The sequence below is a fragment of the Pipra filicauda genome, unplaced genomic scaffold (genome assembly GCF_003945595.2).
Source record: "Pipra filicauda isolate LSUMZ 115617 unplaced genomic scaffold, ASM394559v2 scaffold478_size463431_pilon, whole genome shotgun sequence".
NCBI classification, from domain to species: domain Eukaryota; kingdom Metazoa; phylum Chordata; class Aves; order Passeriformes; family Pipridae; genus Pipra; species Pipra filicauda.
In genome coordinates, this window is record NW_024104618.1 from 84000 (window position 1) to 108625 (window position 24626).

At 40.5% G+C, this 24626-nt stretch overlaps 2 protein-coding genes across 10 annotated transcripts in view; one reads left to right on the forward strand and one right to left on the reverse strand.

The window, feature by feature from the left end:
- The window catches only part of GPSM2 (G protein signaling modulator 2), a 30015-nt gene extending 14696 nt beyond the window's left edge, over positions 1–15319 (forward strand). For 4 of the 6 annotated variants that reach the window (XM_039386276.1, XM_039386278.1, XM_039386275.1 and 1 more), the window contains exons 4-16: positions 800–1021; positions 1944–2079; positions 2551–2693; positions 3189–3312; positions 3575–3690; positions 4704–4859; positions 5677–5785; positions 6191–6320; positions 6908–6978; positions 8904–9080; positions 9853–10015; positions 10169–10386; positions 11879–12294. In XM_039386276.1, the coding sequence (XP_039242210.1) occupies positions 800–1021; positions 1944–2079; positions 2551–2693; positions 3189–3312; positions 3575–3690; positions 4704–4859; positions 5677–5785; positions 6191–6320; positions 6908–6978; positions 8904–9080; positions 9853–10015; positions 10169–10386; positions 11879–12043 (1930 nt within the window). In that variant the 3' untranslated portion in view covers positions 12044–12294. Of the gene's footprint in view, positions 1–799; positions 1022–1943; positions 2080–2550; positions 2694–3188; positions 3313–3574; positions 3691–4703; positions 4860–5676; positions 5786–6190; positions 6321–6907; positions 6979–8903; positions 9081–9852; positions 10016–10168; positions 10387–11878; positions 12568–13238 lie in introns of those variants that run through there. The other 2 variants (XM_039386277.1, XM_039386280.1) reach the window with 2 other exon arrangements.
- Positions 577–24366, reverse strand: CLCC1 (chloride channel CLIC like 1). 4 transcript variants are annotated; one of them, XR_005565432.1, is made up of 13 exons: positions 24100–24366; positions 20698–20793; positions 20135–20242; positions 19072–19293; positions 17774–17914; positions 17012–17105; positions 15806–15903; positions 15575–15721; positions 14680–14991; positions 13920–14166; positions 9829–9997; positions 4901–5100; positions 577–3478 (listed from the first exon to the last, which is right to left on the reverse strand). XR_005565432.1 is itself a non-coding variant. In XM_039386282.1 (12 exons), exons 2-11 carry the CDS (start codon positions 22685–22687, stop codon positions 13939–13941), a joined length of 1578 nt encoding a protein of 525 aa, XP_039242216.1. In that variant the 5' UTR covers positions 22688–22696; positions 24100–24188; the 3' UTR covers positions 8639–9997; positions 13920–13938. The 4 variants fall into 4 exon arrangements, 2 of the variants coding, with proteins under 2 accessions (XP_039242216.1, XP_039242215.1); XR_005565431.1 differs by having other exon boundaries at positions 577–5100; XM_039386282.1 differs by lacking the exons at positions 577–3478; positions 4901–5100 and adding an exon at positions 22556–22696 and having other exon boundaries at positions 8639–9997; positions 24100–24188.
- Between the last annotated feature and the right edge of the window lie 260 nt (positions 24367–24626).

Consider the following 24626-nt stretch of genomic DNA (forward strand, 5'->3'; position numbering starts at 1 on the left):
CTTATGACATGTTACATTTTGTACACCTGAATTCACAGTGGCGAAAGTGCACGTGAATGGTTATTGTCACTGTAGTTCTCTATCAGCTTCTTCATTCATTGTTCAAAATGTAATCTTCTGCAAATTCATCCATGACTGCAGTGTTTTGTACCTGTATAACTACATAATTATTTGTTGATAATAATAAGGAGTATTCCAGTGGGTTCTGGAATGGTGGTGTATCAGTGAAGTAACTTGCATTGACATACCTTTTGTCATTAATTGAATCTAGGTATTTTTTCTTACACTGAGAATTTTCATAGCAGTGCCAATATAAGAAATGAAGTGCCAAGGAATATTGAATTACATAGGAAACAATTTAGGGAAAATTAGTCATGGTTTTTGACACACAGAATATTCTAATTGAATTTTTTTCTTAAAACAATTTGCAGGTAACTATCGTATCAGCCTAAAAATTAAAGTGGTTATGTTTGTCTAGATGGTGAAAACTGCATTTTTTAATCCTACTGGTGCTATATATGGACAAAGCAGTGATTTCCTCCCTCAGACTGCAGAAGAAAGAAAACAAGTTGAAGCTGTTTGTTGTAATGTTAAGTTTACTCATCACCATTGAAGTTGCAACTCCCATTTCAGCCCAAGTTTCTGTAATATTATAATGCAGAGCTCACTGGTTGTACTGTGGGGCTAACTCCCTTTCCTAAACAAATAGAAGCCCTGTGAGTAAAAGACCCTCTTCAGAACTCAGGTGATGGACAAAGTACTGCATTTGAGTGACTGTTTGCTTGTTTCCATTGTGCAGGATGGAGGCTTCCTGCCTGGAGCTGGCTCTGGAAGGTGAGCGCCTGTGCAAAGCAGGAGATTGCCGGGCTGGTGTGTCGTTCTTTGAAGCCGCTGTCCAGGTTGGGACTGAAGATTTACGTACCCTGAGTGCTATTTACAGCCAGCTGGGCAATGCTTATTTCTACCTGCATGAATATGCAAAGGCCTTGGAATACCACCACCATGATTTAACTCTTGCAAGGTAATCTTGTGTCCTTAACCATGTTCTCCATGTCATCCCATTCCCGTAGAGATGAGCAGCTGGCTGCTCCTTTTCCTGCCAAACCCTACTATTAATACTGGCTAATGAGTGAACGTGGTGGTGGCAGAGGGCTGGGGGTCTGGCAGGTCACTTGGTTGGCCTCTAACCTGGCAGCTAATACTTGGTCTAGCACCATAATCCTAGAACTGAGGCCTCACCAGGGTTGTGGATAATTAAGTGGCTTCTTTAAATCCACCCTTTCTTTACCCTTTCCTGTTTCTAAAACTCAGTCTTTCTGGTTCTCCAGAATGTTAAACTGCTCTCTTGTTTGCTGGACAGAACCTATTCATGTTTATCTGTGTGAAACTCATAGTGTAATATTGTGAAATCTAAAACCCTGTGCATTTCATATGCTATTTATGCATCTGAGTTTTACTGATTTGGTATAGATCCATTAAAAGACACAGGCACCTAATGTACTTAACCTCAATTTAGGCATAAATCTATTCTTCCCCCTGCCTTAGCCTGCTCAAGTGCTGTGATCTTGTGGGAATTTGTTGTGTTATTCCCCAGGTACGAGTCAGTGGTTCAGTGGCAGTCTCTTGCCTTAGTCTCATTTAGCATCTAGCAATGTCCTGGTGCCTCTGAGCTTTCTGGGAGACTGGTGTGTCTTGGAAGTAACAGGAGACTATGACAGTCAAGTAAAATACAGACACAGTTAAATCTCTATTTCTAATACTGGGACTGTCTTTCAACATCATCATTAAGAATTTTCTCTCTGTTCTCTTCATAAAAGACATGAACTTTTAAAAAATGTTAAGCAGATGATCATAAATTCATGTAATTGTCTGCCATACATCGATCATCTGCTTGGTTTCAAATTGTACACTATTTCCTGGGTACTTAATTTCTGCAATTTTAGGACAATTGGAGATCTACTGGGAGAAGCTAAAGCTAGTGGGAATCTGGGCAACACCTTAAAGGTACTTGGGAATTTTGAAGAAGCTATCGTTTGCTGTCAAAGACATCTGGATATTTCCAGAGAGCTTAATGATAAGGTAAGAATTGTGTGGGAATATGGAAGTAAACTGCTAACACACATTCCTGAATGCTGTTGTACTGGTAAGGAGTGTGCCCCTTTCAGAGAGAAATAAATACTGAATATTCAATTATTTCTTCTAGACAGTAATACTCTATTAGTTGTAATATAATTGTTTGCACCTGGAAAGCTACAGATCCAGGTTAAATATTATCCTATGTTGTGGTGAGTCTGTTCTTAATTTAATTTTTAATGGTGAGTGACCTCAGGAATTATTCTGTCTCTTGCACCTCAAAAGGAAGTAGTATGCAAAAGAATTGGATTGAGGGGTATGACTGGGTGGATGGTAAGAGCATGTTCAGAATGGGCAGAGTGTGTCTTGATGAGTAGTTAACAAACTTTTTTCCTATCCGTGGATTGTACAAATAGTTGTTGTGACAAAAGACTTTGAAGCATGAAATTTTAATGCCTTGTTTTACTTTTGGTTTAGGTTGGAGAAGCAAGAGCACTGTATAATCTGGGAAATGTGTATCACTCTAAGGGGAAAAATGTAGCTAGTGCGGGGACTCACGATCCAGGGGACCTTCCAGATGATGTGAAAAATGCTTTACAAAAAGCTGCAAATTATTATGAGTAAGTAAATGTTGGGGATTGGGAGGATATGATCATGTAGTTCATTAGAATATGGGAGATTTGTAGTGTCATGAGCTAAACTGTGGAACACTTCTATGCAGAACTGAGGTACCTGTGAATTTGTTGTTTTCAGTGGCAGAGTCCACTGGTTTTTGTTTGCCCTCATTTTTAGTGCACCTCACAAGTCCTTCCCTTAGGTTAGAAACCAGTAGTGCTCTTCAGACCAGGCTGAGTTGACAGGACCTTGTTATACTTGTATATGTAACTAGAGGTGAGCACACTGGTTTGAGTAAGAATGCAGTGGAGTTCAGTACTTCACAGGAAATGTTTCCTACTCAGATCTGTGGCTGCATAAAGGCCATTGAAATAGGCCAAAATAGAATATCTCTACCTTTTCCTTTATATAAAGATTTTTTAAATTACTATTTAAATGAACGTGAGGAAAAAAAACCTCTTAAAAGTCACTATTCTTCTTCTCACTTTCCCCCAAAACAGGGAAAATCTGACAATAGTAACAGAGCTGGGTGACAGAGCAGCACAAGGACGTGCCTTTGGAAATCTGGGAAACACACACTATCTTCTGGGCAACTTCAGGAGTGCAGTTTTAGCCCATGAACAGGTACAACATGTGCTAATAAGGATTTCTGTTCTAGCAGAATGTCACTGGTTGCTCCTGGCCTTTAGTACATGCGTTGTGTTGGATCTTGTTGCAAGCTTTTTAATGCAGGTTTTAAATCTTAATGGCAGAAGTTCAAGTTTGGCTGTTCTTATCAAGCATTGCTGACCTAAAGAATGCATTTTTTCATGTGCATTTCTGTATGCAAATGTATGTTACAAAGTATAAAATGGAGTAAATAATGCAATTATTTCACATTTTTAAGCGTCTCCTAATTGCAAAAGAATTTGGTGATAGATCAGCGGAAAGAAGAGCGTACAGCAACCTTGGAAACGCCTACATATTCCTGGGGGAATTTGAAACCGCTTCAGAATACTACAAGTTAGTTGACTTCTTCTAAATACAATTTATACCTCTTGTACAGTTTACTTGTTGTGTCTGGTACTGTAGCTCACTGTAGAATAGCCATCTTGAACATATACTTAGGAATAAAACTTCTGTTTGTTTGGCAAAAATATTTTTCCTAGCTGTTTAACTATTCTGATTCTTTTAAGCGTGGGATTAGTATTTTTTTTGTTGTTTTTTAACTCTTTTGTTACTCTAAATAGATTCCTCTCAGCACTGTAGACAGACATCTTTCTGTTCCTAGGCATTTGTTCCCATTTATTTTAGAACCAGGCATTACTGTCTTGGCTCTTAGCGAGTTCTGGAAGGATCTGAGTAACTTTTCTACCCTGAGTTGGGTGGCTGCCTTGGGTGTGCTCAGTAGCTGAGAGAGGTGGTGCATGGCAACACAAATTTACATCTTGAGTCTGTATTTTTAATCCAGGCTTTTTTCTTGACCTCTGCACCACTAAAGAGTTGCTGCTGTACTTGGGAAAGTAAAAGCTTGGCAAAGATACAGTACAGGTGTTATTAGCATCTTACTTGGATCTCAGAGCTTACCTGTTCTTTTTGAAAGGGAAAAAAGCCTCAGTACTGAGCAGATTCATCTTAGCACTTGAATTCTTCTTGCCCAGCAGGGTCAAGCTGGCTTGGTGAGTATAGCCCTGCCTTGCTTCTGCTGATGGGCAAGTCATTATTGTAACACTGGTACTAAACTGTGTCAATTTGCATACTGTCAGGGAAACTCCTACAAATTATTAATGAAGCAATAAATTAAGATTAAAAGATGCTGTTTGAGGGATCAGCCTGCCCTTGAATGAAATAGATGGAAATACTTTGAGAAGGGCAAGGCAAGAGTTTACAATATAGTAAGTAATTTATTAGCCGGTAATTTGCCAGCCAGGTTTCCTAATTTGTTTAAGTTGTATAACTGATTTTTAGGTGTGCAGGGATACTTTTGAAAGGTTTTCCTTGCAGTGATTTTTGAGGTGACTAACCCTTTCTTCCAGGAGGACGCTGCAGCTGGCTCGGCAGCTGAAGGACAGAGCTGTGGAAGCACAGGCCTGCTACAGCCTCGGGAACACGTACACTCTGCTCCAGGACTACGAGAAAGCCATCGATTATCATCTGAAACACCTGGTGATTGCTCAGGAATTAAATGATAAGTAAGCCCTAAGACACTGTTTCATGTATGTGTGACACTTACAGCAAATCCTGTTACCTCCAGCTCTGCTGTCATTGTTCGGTATGTGACAGCTGAATTAATGTGAATTCCCTGCAGTGCTGGGCTCTGGTTTTCATATGGAAAACCAAAGTTCCTCGTGAAGGTATTGCAGTTAATGAGTCTGAGATGAAAGACCAATTGATGAGTGACTGTCTCTACATCTTCTCCTGTCAGCATTGCCTCTGTAAATTAAGGAAAGAAAAAGCAGATCTCTCTTTCATGACTCCATTATAATAATTTTGCATACTTTCATAAAAATCTGTCTCCAACTTGTCCACAAATTAATAATATGGGAGGAGGCGGGGAAAGGTAAATAACACAGTAGCAAGTAATGTTTGTATTACAGTCATGATTTCTAAGGCCTTTTTTATAATGTTGGGTACAACTAAAAGTTTTTACATTATTTAAATGTACATATTCTACAATGTACATATTCTCAATAAGCAGAATATAGGAAGAATGATAAGGCATGCAATCTGAGGACAAGCAAAGTAGGTTATACAATGTTCCATGCTTGCAAAACTGAGTGACTTGTTTGCTGTGAGCTTAAAATTGTGATTAGATTTGTTCATATTTATGGTAATACCCAGATCACACTTCTTTAAATACAATACCTAATGTGTTGGTGTTGGAACCGTCTCTGATGACAGCCTCCCTTTTTCTTGGCACAGCGATCTTACTGTGGCAGTGCTGTGCAAACCTGACCCCTGGTGTTCAGCGGGTAAAGGTGTAACTGAAAATGTGTGTGTGCTTTTCAGAATTGGTGAAGGAAGAGCGTGCTGGAGTTTAGGGAACGCATATACTGCTCTGGGAAACCATGACCAAGCTATCCACTTTGCAGAAAGGCACCTGGAGATTTCAAGAGAGGTATGATTTGCATACTCCCACTGTTGACTGTTGGCTTTTGCTCTCACTTACACAGTGGTTTTATGGAGGTGTATCCATGCATTTGATTTTGAGTAATGGAATGCATTTTGAAGGCAGAGATAGTTAATTCCACATCATTTCAGCCCCATCTCACTGCAGCTTGCTTAGTTCTAGTGTCACCTTTCATAATGTCATCATGGAATCCAAGTTGAGTAGCCTATTAGAGATTATTTTAGGCTTTATGAGTTGTCAGGTACTTCATTAAAAAAGATGGTTCTCTCAGTATTCAAGCAGGAAAACCTTTTCAGCCTTTTCCTGTCAGAAATCTAGGGGACAAGGATTGCTTTACACTTTCATGTGTGTACTTCTTAAGGTAATATAATTGCTTATTTTATTTGCTTGAAGGTAGGAGACAGAAGTGGAGAACTCACTGCCAGACTTAATCTCTCAGATCTTCAAATGGTTCTTGGATTAAGCTACAGTACAAACAACTCCATGATGTCAGAAAGCCATGTGGTAGAAAACAGTTTCAATGGTATGTGCCTCTTTCTGCAATACTTTCGAACAAAGCATTCAGAAAGAGTGTTGTGTTCTTTACTGACCACACTGGTGTGCAGGTTTGCTTGGTTTTCTCCCCCACCAACAAAAGACAGTTGTTTTTGCAGTATTGGACCCCTTCAGCACCTCCTTTTCTAGAGGATTTACATTGTGAATCACTGGTTACTACTTAGTTTCTTCAGATGATGTTTCTAATTGTGTCCGTGTCTTCCCCTCCCTTTTTTAATGTGGGAGATGTATCTATTTGCTGTCAAATCCTGTCTTTTCTCTTCCTGCCATCTCAGCAACACTGGGGTTACAGCAGAACCCAGTCCATTTGCTGTTCCTCTTTTCAAAGGTCCTTCTCTCATGTCCTATGAAAGCAACTTAGGTAGCTTAGATTTGGGTGGGTTTTGTAAGCTGCTTTTACTAGTGGTTAGTTATTCTTTGCTGATATACTTACCTGCACCGTTTTGGAAGTCAGAATGGCTGTGCCTTGGACCTTAGATGAGTACAGCCACAGCTTTGATTAAAAATCACCATAAATTTTGATGATAAAAAGATGAACTTGATTCTCTCTTGAAGGTACCAGACCGAGAGCAGGACGCCGTCACAGCATGGAGAACATGGAACTTATGAAATTAACCCCAGAAAAGGTTGGCACTTTGCTTCTGTTCTGCTGCTGAGATTGCAGTGAAACATTTCTAAGGGTTTGCTGATGTGCCACGTGCCTCCCCTTTTAATTTAGTTGATCTTAGGAGTTACATAACAGCAGGTCTAACCATACTAACAAATAATAGTTTTGTTGTGTGGGTGTGGAGTGTGTGACACAGATAATGGCTGTAATGGCTTGTGGAAAGCTTGCTTTATTCACTGCACAAATAAGAAAGAATGAGGTCCTGTAGGTGCATCAAAGGAATTCCTTTTCATATCTTTATAGAGATGGTTTGAGGTTGCAGCATGAGTGATTCAGAGTAAAATTTCTAAGCTTTAGTTCAGCTGTTCTGAACATTTTTTTTCTTTGGCTACAGTCATTTTATAGGCACTTAAAATATATGGTTTTTTTCCTTTTGGGATTTCAATCAACTTGCAAGCCATCAGGAGCTTCAATATCCATCTTGAGTAAGGGTGCTATTGCAGAAATGCTGCACCTGAGTCACTGATAAGCAAAGCAACTTCCCCCCCCAGGCTCAGAGAAATCTCTTAGAGACAGGAGTTCCTGATTAAAATCCTTGTGTCACTCTATGAGAGTTTTCCTTCAGTTCTATCTGCCTTTCAATACTGGGCTGGCAGTTCTACATGAATGACTCCAGTGGCACACTGAAATTGATATTTTTCCCCTCTCTTCAAGTGAGGCAAAGCCTGTCATCATGTTGATCAAATCTCAAAGCACATGGACAGTGGGTACAGCTGAAGTCAGCGCTAATGCTCAAGACCTGCTTGGGTACTGATTTAGAAAGACTGTTTAGTCCAGGGTGAGGCCTCTGCAGGGAACCTCTAAGCTTTTGGCCACCATCAGCTGTGTTTTCTTACTCTCTGAATCTGTTTATCTGGGATCACTTTTAAAATGTGTATCCTCTGATAGTCTGTGCCCTAAATATACTGTTTCCTGTAGATTTTTGGCTTTAATCTACTATTGCAGTTTAGCACTTTATAAAGGACTTTTTTTCAACGTACTTATTGAGTAGATTCTTCCATGGAAATCCTTGATATCTACAGCAATGCACACCAGGAGCACTAGGGTTTCAGTGGACAGGATGCCATCTTCTTGGAGTCACAGTCTGTGTGCGGGTGCTCAGGAAGCCTTGAAAAGGCAATCCAGTAGGCACAGTTGCTGGAAGATTTGTGACTGTTCATGCTTAGTGATGTTGAATCAGGAAAGAAAAGGTTTTGTTTTGTTTTTACTCAGTTATAAGAGTCTGTCAGTTGTGGATAAAGCTATTTTGTGGATAATTCTATTTATTTTAGAAGATATTTTAGGGAAAATCTGACAGGTTGACAAAGCTATCCATTCTGATCTTTAGTGAAACAAGATGGTCATTCCTGTTTGCTCTTGTGCTGGCATTATTCTCCCTCTTCCTTTTCAGTCTTTACTGAGAAGTTTGTGTATATGAAGGACTTCAAGGAAGGCTTGTTGAGTATCTGGGTTGGTATAAGGGTTTTTTTGCTCTGACACTTTGTAATATGGGGGCTTTTAATTTTTTTCTTTCCAGTTTTAAGAATGTCAGGTGGGAAATACCAGCTGTGTCTGCAGTTCAGCATTTACATTATAACTGTTTTTCCTGCACTGCAGTCAGCAAGGACAACTTCAGTGTGTTTAATTAAATACACTATTTGATCACATTTTAATCCATCAGGTGTCACACAACAGGTCTCAGCCTAATCAGTAACAGCGCTAACCTGCTCCAGCCAACAACAGCTCACTAATCCCAGGTCAAGTAACAGAACCAAACCCAAAGTTTTAACATCCTTGTGGTTGGATGAACAAAATAAAGCTGCTTCATTTTGGGAAGGAGAAGCAGCAGCAAGTAAGAGGTAATTAAAATCTCAAGGCTTAATTTCATGACTCTTGTTTTCTTAGGTTCAGAACTGGAACAGTGAGATTCTTGCTAAACAGAAACCACTGGTTGCCAAACCTTCAGCAAAACTGCATTTTGTAAATCGACTAAAAGGCAAAAAGTACAAAACCAGCACCACTTCCAAAGTTTTGCAGGATGCCAGTAATTCTATTGATCATCGACTTCCCAACTCCCAGAGGGTAGGTCTGGTGAGCTGTGGAGATCATCGCCTTCACTCATCTTTGTCTGATCAGAATTATGGAAAACACATTCCTGCAACTGTCCATTTCACTTTAACTTCATTTAAACACTGTGGCTCTGTAAAACATGCAGAATCTTCCATTCTACAGCTGTCTCATGGGTGGTGCCAGCTTTAAGCTTTTCCTAACACTGAAACCATTGTATTCCTCATGGATTTTCTAAAGTTAGAGCTCAGCTTACCCACGTATTTTATTTCTAAGTCTCTTCTAGACACTACTTCTCTAAACTTAACAAAATCTAGTTTCTCTGATTCAGGCAGTAGCAGATATTTTGGACATTTTAGATTATGTCCACTCTTGACAGAACTCAGTTAAAAATAAAAGGCATTTGATCATAAACCTGAGGAGACAATGGAAACTGTTCATTGCTGTTCTTGTTGCTTTTCTTCTGTCATGGGCATTTGGGTTTTTTTCAGTGGATTAATGGCTGAGGAGGAATAACTCCAGCTGTACCATGATCCAAGCACTGCTTCTTTCCATGTGAGAGAATGAAATGTTTCTAATATATTATACCTTACAAAAATGCTGCCATATTCTTATATCTCCTCTTATGATAAATCTCTGTGTATAGAAAGGGATGACTAAAAAAATTGATTTTAATAGATATCAGATACACAAATATGAAACAGGACTGGACTAAACTCTGATGCAGTTGTCCCAGCTTTAGATACTCTTAAGTTCCAAATACCTCTAAATCTTTTCTCCTTTTCAGAAAAGCAGTCGAGAGACAATGGCAGATGAAGGGTTCTTTGATCTGCTGAGTCGATTCCAGAGCAACAGAATGGACGACCAGAGGTGCTACTTCCAGGAGAAGAACAGACTCCCAGCTGCTTCAGTGGCAAAATCCTCTACTCCACCTAAAACAATGCGAAAATGTAATTTTTTTTTTGAAGTAAAATCCGTATCTGACTTGAGTTTCTGCCAAATGCCATTTTCAAAATGTATTTGCGTGCACGACTCACTACAGAAATTTTTTCAGAAATGTTACAGTTATTTCTGGGCTAACTTGTTTTCTTCCTGCTCCCCAGCCTTTTCCACTTCTGTGGTGTCCCCACACACAGATGAGTTTCTGGACCTCCTGGCAAGCTCGCAGAGCCGCCGGCTGGACGACCAGCGCGCCAGTTTGAACAACCTGCCCGGGCTGCGCCTCCCCCAGCGCGACAGCCAGGCCGTGCTGGGGCACCTCATGGCCAGCAACAGCAGGGAGCTGGATGATGACTTCTTTGATATATTGATAAAATGCCAGGTCAGTGCTTAACAAAAGTTCTTCAGCTTCTGAGTCTCTGGGGATGTGATTTGTGCCTCCTGTTATTGAGTTGCTTGGTTACCATGTGATTTAAGATACATACTGATTTGGCAGATAAGGAAGAATATAACAAAATATTAGGATTTTTTCCTCAAGTTTTGGGGTTCTTTTACAATTTCTGTTTCTTGTTTTGATTTTTTTTTTTTTTTTAAATTATCCAGTGTCTAGTAAGTGTAAATTTGGTATATATACCATGGTAACTATGTCAAGTAACAAAAATGTATATTATGGTAACTATTTCTAGAAAAAATCCTTAAAAAGTGAAGGAAAACAAGTGAGGCTCTTAAAATGAATATTAAAATGATTTTTAAGTGTAAGGCACCTGATATACCAGGAATCCTATGAAATGAAATTAAAGGATTTAGTATTCAAGTTTTGGTCATCATTCCCATTATGTTTAGTGTAAATGATAGTTCATAGCAATATGCAGGTGAGATGGCTGATTGTCAATTAGAGCATGGTATATATACCACTTAGACCAAAAAGAATTTAATTAAATGAGTTGATAAGCATCTCAAAATACAAAGTTCAGATACTGAGTTCTCCAAAGGTAAGTATGTTAGCTGGGGTGAAAAGAAGCACCTGGAATTGAATTTCAACCTGATGAAATATCATGTTCTGTTTTAGCAGCTTATCTGTTTACTCCTTTGAGACAAGCAAAGAACCTAGAAATTAGTATGATATATTTTGTCTTTTTAAGGCATGGAAAAATATTTAATCCCCTCTCATCATTATGGAGGCTAGCGCTTTAAACAGAAGCACTAGCTTCTGTTTAAACAGCAACAAAAGGGTTGCTGTCCTTTGAGACTTTTTGTCTGAAGGATGACCGTCCAAGGTCCATCCAGTACTGAAAGCTTTTCCTACACTGACAGAGAATGCTAATTCCCAGCTCAGGCACAGGAGCTGCCGTAGCTGTTGCAGCCTGACCTGGTGCCTGTAGGAGCTGGCCAGGAGGGCAGTTGTGTGAAAGGAGCACAGAAACCATCCCATGCTCTGTAACTCTGTCACTGAACTGTTCCTGTCCTTACAGTGTGGAGGTGCCTTTCAGTATTGCCTTTCCAAATCTGACTCCAGTGGGGCCATTTTTTACTCCCTGTATAAGGAAAGGAAGACAACTATATTTTTCTGTATATGAGACTAAAAATACCGCACAGTAGTGCTAAAATTCTTCTTCTGGACAAAGGACACTTAAATCTCATTCTGCAATAGGACAGTTGGGGGGTATTTTCAGATACATATGGACATTTTAGCTTAACTTGCATTCTTAGTAACTTCATTTGACCAGTTTAGCTTGAAACAAAACTTAAAATTAAATCTATATAATAGCTCTAAATCTGAAAACAAAAGCTTTTATGAGTTTTTTCACTTATATTGTTCATTTATTATATCTGTCCCTGTAAATATGCAGCTTTATCTCTTGGTCTGTCTGTAGGGTTCCAGACTGGATGATCAAAGATGTGCTCCTCCAGCATCTGCAAAAGGATCCACTGTACCAGATGAGGATTTTTTCAGCCTCATTTTACGATCACAAGCTAAGAGAATGGATGAACAGAGAGTCCATTTACCCCCAGCTATAAAGGGACCAAATTCTAGCTGAAGACACACACACAGGAATGTACTGTACAGCAGCATCTTAGGTATCATTTTTGTTTGCCTTTTTAAAGATGACTGCAATGAGTAGTTTTGTCTCCTTTCTAATGACTTTCCATAGAAATAGCAGCAGCATCACACGTGTGACTGGTAGTTATAGAGTTGCCCCTGCTCATGCAGTTGGCAGCTGCTTTTATAGCAGTCTGAGATACCATTACTCTCTCTCCCTCTTAACTGTCTCTAGTCTATCAACATTAATTTTTTCTCTGTCAAGGTTATCAGTGCTCATGTGTGGATTCTACTACTGTCTCAATCTAGTGTAAGACCTAAATTTTTATGTTGTTTTTAAAGAAAACTTGATTTTTCCCCCCCCTGCTTTGTACCTCCTGAAAAAAAGGTCCTGTTTTCTTTTATACTTTTTTTAAAAAATAAAAAAAATTGAGAAATAGCTTCGGTAGTTAGTCTGTCTTTTCAGAAACACAGTTTGGAAGCAACAATCATTTCTATTAAAAAAATTAAACCCTGGTTTTAGTTCTGTTTAATAAAATATAAGTTTTTTCAAAACATGATGGGTTTTTTTGGTAATACTTAGTTAAGTGGTTCTTACATTAACTCAGCACAGTTTTACAATCAGGAGAAGTTTTTAGAAGTACTTCTTTTCAAGTAACAGCTGCTCATGCTGCTCTACATATGGTGTGGTACAAGTCCATGCACCAGAGAATCACAGGGGTGGTGGGCACTTGGCACGAACTCCCAGGGACACAGTGTAGTTTCTGCAGTACCTGAATTTCAAATGTCACATGCTGTAAATGCTCATAGGCTGCTTATTACCTGACCTCAATTCCTTCTGTTCTTGCTAACGATGTGCTATGCTGGGATAGTTCTGGGGAACAGCCACTGTAACTTCATTTTCCCTGCAGTAGATCCCAGTCCCGAGGCAGTTCTGGGGAACCCTGAGGGCTGTGCCTGGTTTAACTGTAGGTACCTTCAGTTAGAAGCCACTGATTTTAACAGCAAAGGTGGCAAACTGTTCACTTTGGGTATTTATAAATGATGTCCTGTTTTTATTGAAGTATTATACCCCTAGAGAAGAACCTACAGTTAATTTTAGCTTCAGAGGGAAATGGCAATGTAAGAATAAACAGACACATAATTCAAACTATTTTACAATTACTGAAAGATTTATAAATATTCTCTTGCAGCTTTTTTTAGGCACTGAAATCTGAATCCTACTGAAACTAGAACTCCTCCCTCTGCTTGTAAGGAGAAACGTCAGAATGTTCTTCAAAAAAAAAATCACCAATCAGTTTATCATCCTGAGCTTTGATGCTTTTACTCTGCTTCCTCTTCCCTGTTCAGCTTTGAATTGCCCTAAAACTCATCTGACACATCAGCTTCTCACTCTGCAAATCATTAAACTAGGAGAAAATCAGTTGGCTGTCCTAAAACTGAGCCGACAAACAGCCAACTGGTTTTACAGACTATAAACCCAAAGATAGACCTCCATCTGAGCTGTGATTAGTGTTATGTGAATTACAGGAATATCAGTAACTTCCTTGAGGCTGTTGGACAGTTACCTGGCTAGGCTTGTGTTTGCTACATCAGAGTATCAGTGCTTCCCCACTGAGAATCTAATTTTACCCAAAACTTATTACACAAACTTGATTTCCGACAAGTAGCAACACCCCATAAGCCTGTTTTCTTGGCCACTTAAACGTATATTATTATCTTAACACATTTATTTCAAATTCCAGACACAGTACCTATAACTCTCCCAGATTTTACAACCCCACCTTACACCTTACTGATGTTCTCTTTCGGACACTGGAGAACTAGAGCAGAATTAGCAAGTACATGACAACCAAAGATTAGACGACACTTACAGCAGAGCTCGGGCCTTCCTTAGTCTCCTTCCTGGGAGTCGCGTAAAATGCTCTTTTCCTTCTCTTCACGTTGCTCCATCACAGAGCTTTTCCCTTCTAGGTTTTTATTGGGATCACAGTTTTCTCCAGCCTCTCGCTCTGCTTTGCCTGTCTCCTGTTTCTGCTGCTCAACTGCAGGTTCCTCAGTATGGTTTTCCGCTTTGAGAGTTTCTAGTCTATGAACTTCAGACTCAGTGTACAACCTATTCTGTAAAAAAATTAATAATAATTATTAATTAAGCTATCTAAAGTGACAGCATCTATGGCTTCAAGGGCACCTCAGCTCAAGGGGCAGAGCTCACCCAAAGCATGAGTAGTATAATTTTTTCCCCGGGGGTAACAGTGCATGTAAATATACACAATGTAGGGTATAAATCTGTTTTGAGTTTTCTCTAGTTTACAAAAAAGTCAGCACTTCCCTCTCCCCCTTTCTCCTGGGGGTAATCATGAATGCCCAGGCTGACATAAGTACTGATCTTTCAAAACTGAAGTCTTAAAGAGTTTTAATTCAGTAGTTTCCTGCCAGTTAGCCATTGCAAAGTATTTTTCCAGAAAGAAACATGTCCAAGACAGCTCTACCAAACTGTTCTGTCAGGAAACATGTACTTCCTTAACTCCTCTCTCCCCAGGATTTGGGTTAAGCTTGTTGTTTAAGCGTGTTTATCAGGTGACATTGAAATCTATTCAATTTAATCCCAGCTCAAAGAGCACCAGGACTAACATTAGGTTCTGGTTTGTGAGACTCTTGTACGTGTGTGTCCGGCTCATTGCTGGTCTGTGCTGTGTCGGGGTTCCTGCTGCCATTCGCTGCTCTCACAGTGAGGGGAGGTCTCGCAGAGCCATCTCCTCTGTCCTGGTGTCCTCTGTACACATATGGGTGCTTCTGCAAGTAATAGTCCTCTGATTGCCTCCCATCGTACTGCCCAAAGCCTATTTGCTCCTGTTGACTATCAGGTGGAGGAAGACTTTTCTTCTGAGAAGATGTTAAGTATCTTAACGCAGACACCGATGATCCTGCACCATAGCAAAAAGCCTGGGGGAGGGAAAAAACCAAGCTGAACAAAACACCACATACTTGCAGCCTGTGGTTCTCACATAGATATCAAAGTCAGGCATCTACAAGACCCTGAATGAAAAGCTCAGGTGATCAGAAGGGCTGCAGTAAAATTCAAGCTTTCTACAGTCTGACCACACTGCAGGAACTGCCACATTGGGTGCAGTTCATTGTTGGTGCTACACTGAAGTTGTTGAAGGTTTTAACTCAATGCTTTTGTGTACAAAATGCCAATTATATGCATCTCTGTGTAATGACACAAAGAAGAAATGGGAACTAAGCTGCAATAAACTGTCATAGAGTCTTAGATTTTAAGTAGTTTAATGCTATTTTATACCACTTGGGGAGAAGGGGGGAGTTGTGTTTTGAATACAAACTTGGCTATTTTAATTGCTAAACCACCTGTACTGTGAAGCCTTGGTCAAGAAAAAATTGCCTTGTAGAAGTAATTTCACCTGTGTTAAGTAAAAATAACAAATAAATAATAGATAATAAATATAAATTAAAATAATATATAAAAAATAAAACTGAGCTCTTAAACATAAGATAAATGTATACAAACCAGGACAGCCAGAGCCATCATAATTAGTACTGGAACCTGCAGAACGAACGGAATCTCCTTCATCAGTGCCTTGATGAATTCACCAATACCTTGCCCTACGTGCTTCAAAGGCTCAGTTACAAAGTTGGTGAAAGTAATTGCCAAGGCCTAGAAAAATACAAATAGAAAAACAGTGTTGTCACACAAACAAGAAACATCAACACGAACAGTCCCTTTGGACTTGGCATGTACCTTTGTTGGTGGAACCAGCAAAATAGGATTTACAAGTAGAGTTTCATAATACTTCTGACAGGGATCGTCCTGTAATGTCCATGTGCTTCTAAGCCATTCTGTCAAAGCAGAGACATAGTTTTACAACTTCTTAAAAATACATTCTATGACACAGCAGTAGTAGAGAAAGTAGCATTTCAATTACAGATGTAAGAGAGCTCTTCTAGATGCGGTTCAAAGCTCAGATTTATTTTTACAATTCTGAGATCAGCTTGGCAGTGTAGTTTATCCAGTCATAGTGATGGAGGAAGGAGAGGGAAGGCTAGAAAGAAAAAAGAACCTGAAGTTCTCACATGCAGAGTCAGGAAAGTTCTCTTTATTTGATGAACTTATTCCCTAGAAGCCTCAGGGGCTAAGAGTCTCATCTGTGAGAACAATTATCTAGCACAATGTGTGCACAGCTACTGAAACAGTGCCATTCCCAGTGTTATTATTCATCTGTCAGTCTGCAGATGAGATTAAAATTCTCTGTTTTGCTTGCTAGATTTCAAGGGTCTATTTTATTTACAGGCAGAAAGTCTCACTTCTTAAGGGAACTTTTACATTTTAAACAAGTCATTTACAACATCAGTGTTTCTGTAGTTTGGTATTAGTGCAGTCAGAACATGAGTCATTGAAATTTGTCATAAACAGAATAATCAAAGTCAATAAATTACAAAGGGAAGACCATAACAAGCAGTCCTTAAGAGTTGCCACCAGTCATCCACCAGCTATAGCACTGGATACTAATTACAGCTAATAAAAAAAAAAAAATCAGCTTTCTCTGTAAAATAGTAACACTCAAGTAAAACAGCTACAGATCTAATTCCTCAAGTCCTTTGTACTCACAGGCCTGGCAGATGGAAAGAAAACAACCCTTTTCATGAGCTCTGCCCACCTGTCTTTGGTAAATGGCACTGGATGGTTCTGGGGAGGGGAGCTGGGGAAATAATCATGGGTAAGTTAAAAGAAAAAGAAGGAACACCGTGACATGCTCCAAGTACAGTTTTGTGATCAGCTCTCCTCCAAAGGCCTAGAAAAGTCTAATGGAATGGAAAAATGGTAAAACCACAGAATCATGTATTGAGGAAAATTCAGTGTACTACTCATGAAGATATGTGACTCTCCTTGGATACTATTATTTTGTGATCTTAAATACTATTACAAAATAACGAAACAAGTACTTACCAAAAAGACTTTCTCGCCAGTCCAACTTCTCAGCACAGATGTTATCAAAGTGGCCCATTTTCGCAATTTCTGCTTGATGCTGTGCAAAGGCCAACTGAGGGAAACACAATGACTTGTGAAACAAAGAGAACCTGCATCCATGCAGTGCTGCACCTCAGCTATCCCTGTTTGCTCTTAGCCAGCTTGGGATAGTCCTCCATGTCAATTATAATTTCCCCATTACACCCCCCTGTAATAGTAACTCCCCATGTAAATATATAATAAGAGAAGTTTGCTAACAATTTAATGGAGTTCAACTCCAAGCACCTCCTGGGAATAGACAAAACCCATCATGATGGCTAGCTCTGAGTTATCCTCCCAATAGAGTCTGAGACTTTTGCCTTGAACTTGTATCTTTGAATATTGGAGTTTAGTCCTTTGGCAATTCAAACACAGGGAATCTTCAAAAAGAAAAAACTCCTCACAATATATTTTCATATAACTTTTCTACCAAGCTGCTTTAGTCAAAGGTCACACAGTGAAATCAGAGTTCTATTCTAGTACTCTATGAATTTTGGGCACCTCTACTGTAGGATAAAGTTCTCAGAATTTCTTTTGTTCTTTAAGCCTAACACACCCATCAGCATGCAAAACAAAATGTTAATCCCTTTATTTATTTTGTGGTTAATTAAAAGCTTTATGTAAACTACCTAAGGGAACTAAATAACTTCCTCATAACTCTAAAATTTTAAGCCTAAAAGACAAGAAGATTAGAGACCTTACCTTATACAAGTAAAGCCAATTCCATGCAAAACTGATGAAAAAACTTATTAACAAAAGACGTTTTAGCTGAACAAACCAAAGGATACGTGTCCAGAGCTCTGTAGCTATTACAGTTACAATGCACACTAAGCACAAGAGTAGCTGAAAAAGAAAAGAGGAAAAAATTATGATCCAGATTTGGCATTTTCCAAGCTTACTGCCAGTACACATGAAGAAACTTCCAACTTTTGTTTTTTTCTAGTGTCATTTACACAGTTTTTCCTTGCTTTCACAGCACACCTGTGCAGCACAAGGCAGAAGTTTCATGGCATTACTAGTCATTCCTATCACAGCCTTACACTGCAGTTGCTCATTTCTTTCTTGTGATACTGAGTTATTTCTTCCTTATGATGTTTATCACGTTACCTACCACACTTTTAAATTATAAAATTGGTGTCAGTCACTGCTTGAGTAGTATGTGCCTGGTATGAACCACAGAACAACTGCTGCCAACTCCTGCACTTTGGTTAAGAGACAAAGTTACAGTTTGGGTAACAGCAGCAAGACCTCAGAGAAGCACTTCACAGTCTCCACCATCTGAGGACCCCTAACAGTGAGGTTTTGCTACTGACAGACAGCTCGCTTTTGTGATTTGGCTTCCATGGACCCCTAAAATCTAGGCAGGTTCCTTTCAAGATTATGTCACTATAAAACATCAGCATATTCTGAATTGCAAAGCTTTATTCAGAGAGCTTCATCTTATCAGAGATCCTCAGCTTAGCACTTTATAATTCCATAGTCATGCTCTCCTCTCCAACACTCCACAATTTGTTCCATAAAATTTGCAAGAGCCTGTAAGAGTTCAAATATATACTTGTCTCAGTGTAAATATATTCCAACTCCTGCAGAAGCCAACAACTTCAGCATCTACTTGAACAAGAGAGAAACCCAGAAAATCTGTAATGCACAAAATGTCAGTTCTAGTGATAAGAAAGTGCTAGAGCCTAATGAGTCAGGCAGCACAGATATAAGACAAAAAGAAGAGAAAAAAAAGCATAACAGAAAAAACTCCCACAAAGCTACAGTAAGAAAAGATGACCACAGGAATAAAAACCTTGAATTCTTACTTAAAATGAATACATCCCCTCTTCCTTCAGCAACCATGAAAAAACCCATGACTCACTGAAGCAGGATGGAAAGAACTGCTTTCCATGTGGAGTTAAGATGGTTATATTATATATATATTCACTGACTAGACTTCCTCAGAGAAACTGGAGAAAACTGCAATCAAAAACAACAACCCCCCTTTATTCTCTTACCAAAAACAAATTATATAGGTCAATTCCAAAAGTGTCCTCAAATCTCCAGTGCCAAGCTTGATAATCATGGTGCTTAAAATTGATCAAAATATCACTAAGTGCATCATCCATGGCACCTGGCTGCCAGCTTTCCTCATTGAGAAACCTGAGGATCTCCAGATATGTCTGTTTTGTAAGGATGATCTCAGCGTCGTAGTGGACTTGGCCCACGTTTTCGTCAGGCTGAATTAAAAGCAAAGCAAAATAACGTTAAAAGCTGCTTATTTGGAAATAGAAGTGCATCCCTAGGCAAAAACCTGATTATATACCCTTCATGCTGTACCAGAATCTTTCTGAAGCAGACTGCAGGATGAAAATATGGGACAAAACTATGATTCTGTGTCCTTTTTGTTCATTCTTCTAAACTATATGATACTCGAGTTCAACTGGTTTGTACTCCTTCAATTCTACAGCAATAAACTAATAGAAATGAAGTTAATTATCTCACCTGTTCTTAAAACTTTAAAACCATGGCTCACTAACAAGTAATAATGATATACATGCTATGTGTGCCCTGATCACAGCTGGATAATACAAACAAAAGCTATTAAATACTGAAATAAGAAATTTCACATTGCTAAATATAATGTTCTTTATTAAATATTAATTTTGCTTATTACTAAAAATTAATTCTTCTATCTCTGAATAGAAAAAAAAAATCTCCAAAGACAATATAATAAAGAGCCCACCCAACAAGTAAGTACCATGCAGCCACTCCAGCTGAACAACCATTAATGTGAACTGAACAAGGTATTCCTGTAGCTGCATCCCAGCAACAGATATTTAGATACACTGGATTCACACAGCCTTCCTCTGGATGCTTTACATATCAAATGGCAACTGTGTCTCCTGAGCAGTACTGGATGCACACACTGCTATTACCTTCTCCTGTGCCATTCAGTTCCCTTCATTTTAATTTAAAATACGCCAGAATAATTAAGCAATACTTGATAACTGTGAAAACCATATAAAGTAGTAATATGAATTCTAATTAATTTTTTTAAATGACTGTTCAAATACTTACAAGGCCAAGTTTTCCAGCTTCATTTAAAATTTTATTCAAGTATCGCTTAAAAATATAAAAGCTACGGCTTTCCTGTGACTTGGCATTCCTCTTCTCACATTCTGCAATCTGCAATCAAGCAAAAGACACTTATTCACTTTGCTCAAACCAGTTCATTCATAGGAGAACCCCCCCCCACTAACACATTAAACTCAGGATCAACAGGGGCACATTTCTTTAGTTTAGTAATGATTCTGTGATTAGTATGCCAGATAAAAAGCATATGCAGTTACTGAAGATGCTGCTTTCCATGTACTGAATAACTTGAAAACAACCTTGGCTTTTGGCAGCATGGTGTGACATAAAATATTTTAGGAAACCGACCGTGGAAGGAGAGCAACAGTTTGGAATTGAATTCAGACCACTTTCAGTCTCTCCTCTGAATAAAGAGGTTCCCCTACATAAAGCACAGTCTCTCATAAATTATGCCAGCAATGCACCTGTTCTGTACTATCCAGAAAAAGCACTGTCAGAAAGCACAAACTGTTAAAGACTGGAAAATATTCTGGAGTTCTGTAACAAACCTTCTGTTGCAGGGAATCTATTGTCCTGGAACAACTTGGTGAGTTTTCAGTACTGACTGTATCCACAGTCTTATCCTCAGAGTCATGATAGTTTGCCTAAAATAACAGAAGAAAAACATGTATTTTTAGAATCTGATAATTTGATCAAACGTGCCCCGTTACACTTCTATTGTCAGATCCCTTTAAAAGGAGCAAAGGAGCTAAAATCTGAGTGATCTTTTCTGCTAATACTCTCCCAGTGATACTCCATCTGCCTCTCTGCTGTTATTCTAGGCTCCAGATGGACAATTGCTTAAAGTTTATGTAAATGCCTGTTGCCTTCAAAAGGTGAGGCCTGTCCTCCCCCACCCGCCCTTTCCCCTCCTTAGAGTGTTGGTGAGCCACACAAAGCATCAGATTAGATAACTGGACTGGCTAAAAACTGACTCAGCAAGCAAAGGGGCAGCTTCCAGCCAGACAAATTCCCAGCCCAGCTGGCCACGCAGCCAGCCAGACTGCAAGTAAACATAATCCCCCGTTCTGGGATGCAGGCCTCTCCTGTCACATTCCCTCTTTGCTCCAGAACACTCTATGCTTTCTGTTAATTACTCAGACCCAGTTTTAGCAGTGCTGCTTCTACACAACCAGGAGTGGACGTTGAGGGAAGTCTCCAAAAGGAAGCACAACAGTGCACAAATCAGTGACTCATGCTGAAACCAAGTTTGGTCTTGAGGACTCGGACGGCCCCCACAGCCTGCCTACCTAAAAACTCACTGCAGAGCAGAAAAGAAATCCTGAAAAGATGGATTAACTCAAAGCAGGCATTTTTCTCCTTTAAGATCAGAAGTTCTATTTTTGTAAGAGACAACAGTAAAACTACTATTTTTTGTATAAAAGCTGAAGCAGTTGGGCTCCAAGTTTAAAGACTCCAAAGTTTGGTGCTGAATTTTAGGGATGTTAATGACTGTCAGGTGGACTTGAGGCAGGTGGAGGTTGAAGAGGAATGCTGTGGAGAGAAATAATGCAGTCTGCATTTTTTAACTTCAGAAAATTACATTCTAAAGTGGTTAAATAGTATCATTCAAACTTGAAAGCTGAATAATGACAAAAATCAAAGGCGCCCGTGCAACCAACCACAGTTTACAGTGCCATGTGTGCACATACATATTTGATTAACATGTATCTATGTAGAGTCCATCCCTCACGCAGGACAACTGAGATGATTCACCATATTAAAACTAGTTTTTTTCCTACTTCATCTTCTCCTAAATGTTCACAAATCACAAATCACAGCACTCAACCCCTATTCTGATCTTGCTTCTGAAAACTGATGTCTAGCGTTACAAAACACATTGTGACTTTCACAACACACTCACACGAGAAATGTGCTTTATTACCATATTGCTGTGAAACTGGTTAATTAAAGTAAAATGCAACCATTAACTCCCCCAACTGTTATCAGATAGGAACTTGATTTCAAGATATTTAACACTATACTTGAGAAACTAGCAAGAGCTGCTGAACCCAGTACTTCTCAGAGCAGTAACTTGTGGTGCCACAACCTGCATAAATCAAGCACCACCTGCAAAAAGACAAAAAGCTTGGTTGCTGTGACTGGATCAATGTGCAACAGAAACTTAACAGGAAAGGGTCCTGAGCTAACTACAATAACATAGGTCACTATTTTTTTCCTTGCAATTTTAACCATGGACACAAAAGACTTTCCTGTGAATGGATTCAGATACAACATAGTAAGACCTTAAAAATATCACAATTCTATCATTATCTAATGTCACCATTTAAGAGCAATCTTTCAACAGCATGTGGCTGAAGGACTGTTTGGGAGAGACATGTATTCATACACCCTTTCTTTTTCTACCTTGTAAGGTCTTCTCATTGTTCCTGATGCTGCATCATAATTGAGCATATCCGTGGGGTCAATCCATTCATCTTCTTGAACTTTACCGCTCCCTACCAGCATAACTGCACACAACACCAGAGGGAACAGCATCCTGTATCACTGAATGTAACAAGAAATCCACATATTTAGGTCAAGGTGTAACATGCAACAATCTTACATGAAAGAAGTATTCTCTGGTGCTGTTTAAAAACTCAGTTCTCCATTAAGCAGGTTAAACTTCGCTTCCCTCTTTCCCCCCCCCCCCCAAGGAAATTGCCAGCAATAATATGCACCAATTAAACTGTACTACATAACTGGATCAATATAACTGACCACAGATATCAGCAGGTGTAACATGGAGTTCAGGATTGCTAAATACAATAAACCTGTGCAGAACTCCTCCAGGATTCATGGCCAGATCACAAGCCCAGTCTCATGCAATAACTGTTAGGTGCAAAACAACGCTATTTGGTAAGCAACAGAAACACAGGCTCTTGGATTGCTGGTGCTACATAGTGTCTGCAGGAGTGCACGAACACAAAAATATAAATAATACAGATGACAGCAAATACATAACATTGGGAGCTGACTATCTAGGGCTAAAAGCACGATCACAAACACAAGCTGGCCCTCTGAATTTCCCGAGGAAGCACTTGCTACCGCCGAGTGTTCGAGCCTTACCCAACAGGCATCCTACAGGGAAGAGATAAGCACAGACCATCGACAGTCCCAGGGTACAAAGGTGAAGTCTCCCCTGACCTCCCATCCCTCATAACCTATATTTATATGGTTTTCTTTGAGGGAGGGGAAAAGGTAGCGTTTCAGCTGATGTCATTTCACGTTTAGGTGGTTTGCGTGACTTTAGTCACACATGTAAAGCATGTACAGGTTTTACTTCATTAGCCCACGTGGGGATGTGAAAAGCGACACGTATTTTCGAGTTAATAGAACAAAGTTCAGCTTTTGGTCGGTCACTTTTTAGATCATTCCTTTCGCTTAGTTCCCGTTGGCGGCATTGTTTTAAACGGAGCATGGCCACACCACCTCCGTGCCGCGCCATCCCTTGTCCCCGGCCTCTCTGAGGGCGATACACCGCGCTCCCCCAGCGGTCCCGCTCCTAAGGGTGCAGAACAGCTCGTCCCCAGGGAATTACTGCCACCGCACGCACTCCTGCTCGCTGACCTTTCACATTATTTTTCCACAAAGGGTCAGTACGCCCGTCACGCAGAACAACAATCAAGGCTGGCCAGCCCTGCAGGGGCACCCCGGCTCTGACCGGACGGGACGCACGGCCTGGTGCCCTCGGGGCGGCTCCGCCCGGCCCCGCACAGGCCGGCGCTGCCGCCCGGCCGAGCGCTGTAGGGGCGGATAGGGCCACAGAGCGGAGCCACGGCCGCTCCTCCCCCGCCCCGGCCTCCTGTATCTCGGCAGCGACACCGCGCTCCGCCGAGACGAGCGGTCCTCCCGCGCCTCGCCCGGGCCCGGACACGGCGCAGGCCCCGGGCCCGTCCCGCCCGCCGTACCTGAAGGGCCGCAGGAATCTCGGTGTGTTTACCCGGCCCGGGGCCGCCCCACAGCCGCGCTCCTCTCGGCTCCTCCCGGCCCTGCAGCTCCCCCGGCCCGGGGGGGGCCGCCCCGCCCCGGGAACGGCCGCGGAGCAGCGGCCGCGGAGGCACCGCCCCGGCCCTCAAGCACCGGCTCGCGCTCAGGGCCCGCCCCGGGCCCGCCCAACCCCGCGGCACCGAGGGAGCCCCAGCAACTCCCACCAGCTCCATCCCCGCCCCTCTCCTCCGGTAGAGGGATTTTTCGTTTCTTTCGAATCGCCTCCAGTCCCAGACAGACATAGAGGAGGACTTACCTTCGCTAAATGCGAGCTCAGTCACAAGACGCTGTGACGTAAAACAAGGGATGTAAATCTGGATCTGCTCTTTAATAGACCCAAGCTGGAATAAAATTAATGGCAGAAGACAGTCTTTACATAGTTGTAGTACTAATTAAGTCTGCCAGCTTTGTCCACAGATAAACAACTAGAGGAACACTATTTTCCTCC

Excerpts from the sequence above, each read along its gene's own strand:
- CLCC1 (XM_039386281.1), bottom strand. The coding sequence starts at position 24,351 with ATGGAGCTGGTGGGAGTTGCTGGGGCTCCCTCGGTGCCGCGGGGTTGG. Across the intron at positions 20,243-20,697 it reads TAGATTCCCTGCAACAGAAG|ATTGCAGAATGTGAGAAGAG; the intron begins GTTTGTTACAGA and ends GCTTGATTGCAG. Across the intron at positions 14,992-15,574 it reads TGATGGCTCTGGCTGTCCTG|GCTTTTTGCTATGGTGCAGG; the intron begins GTTTGTATACAT and ends TCCCTCCCCCAG.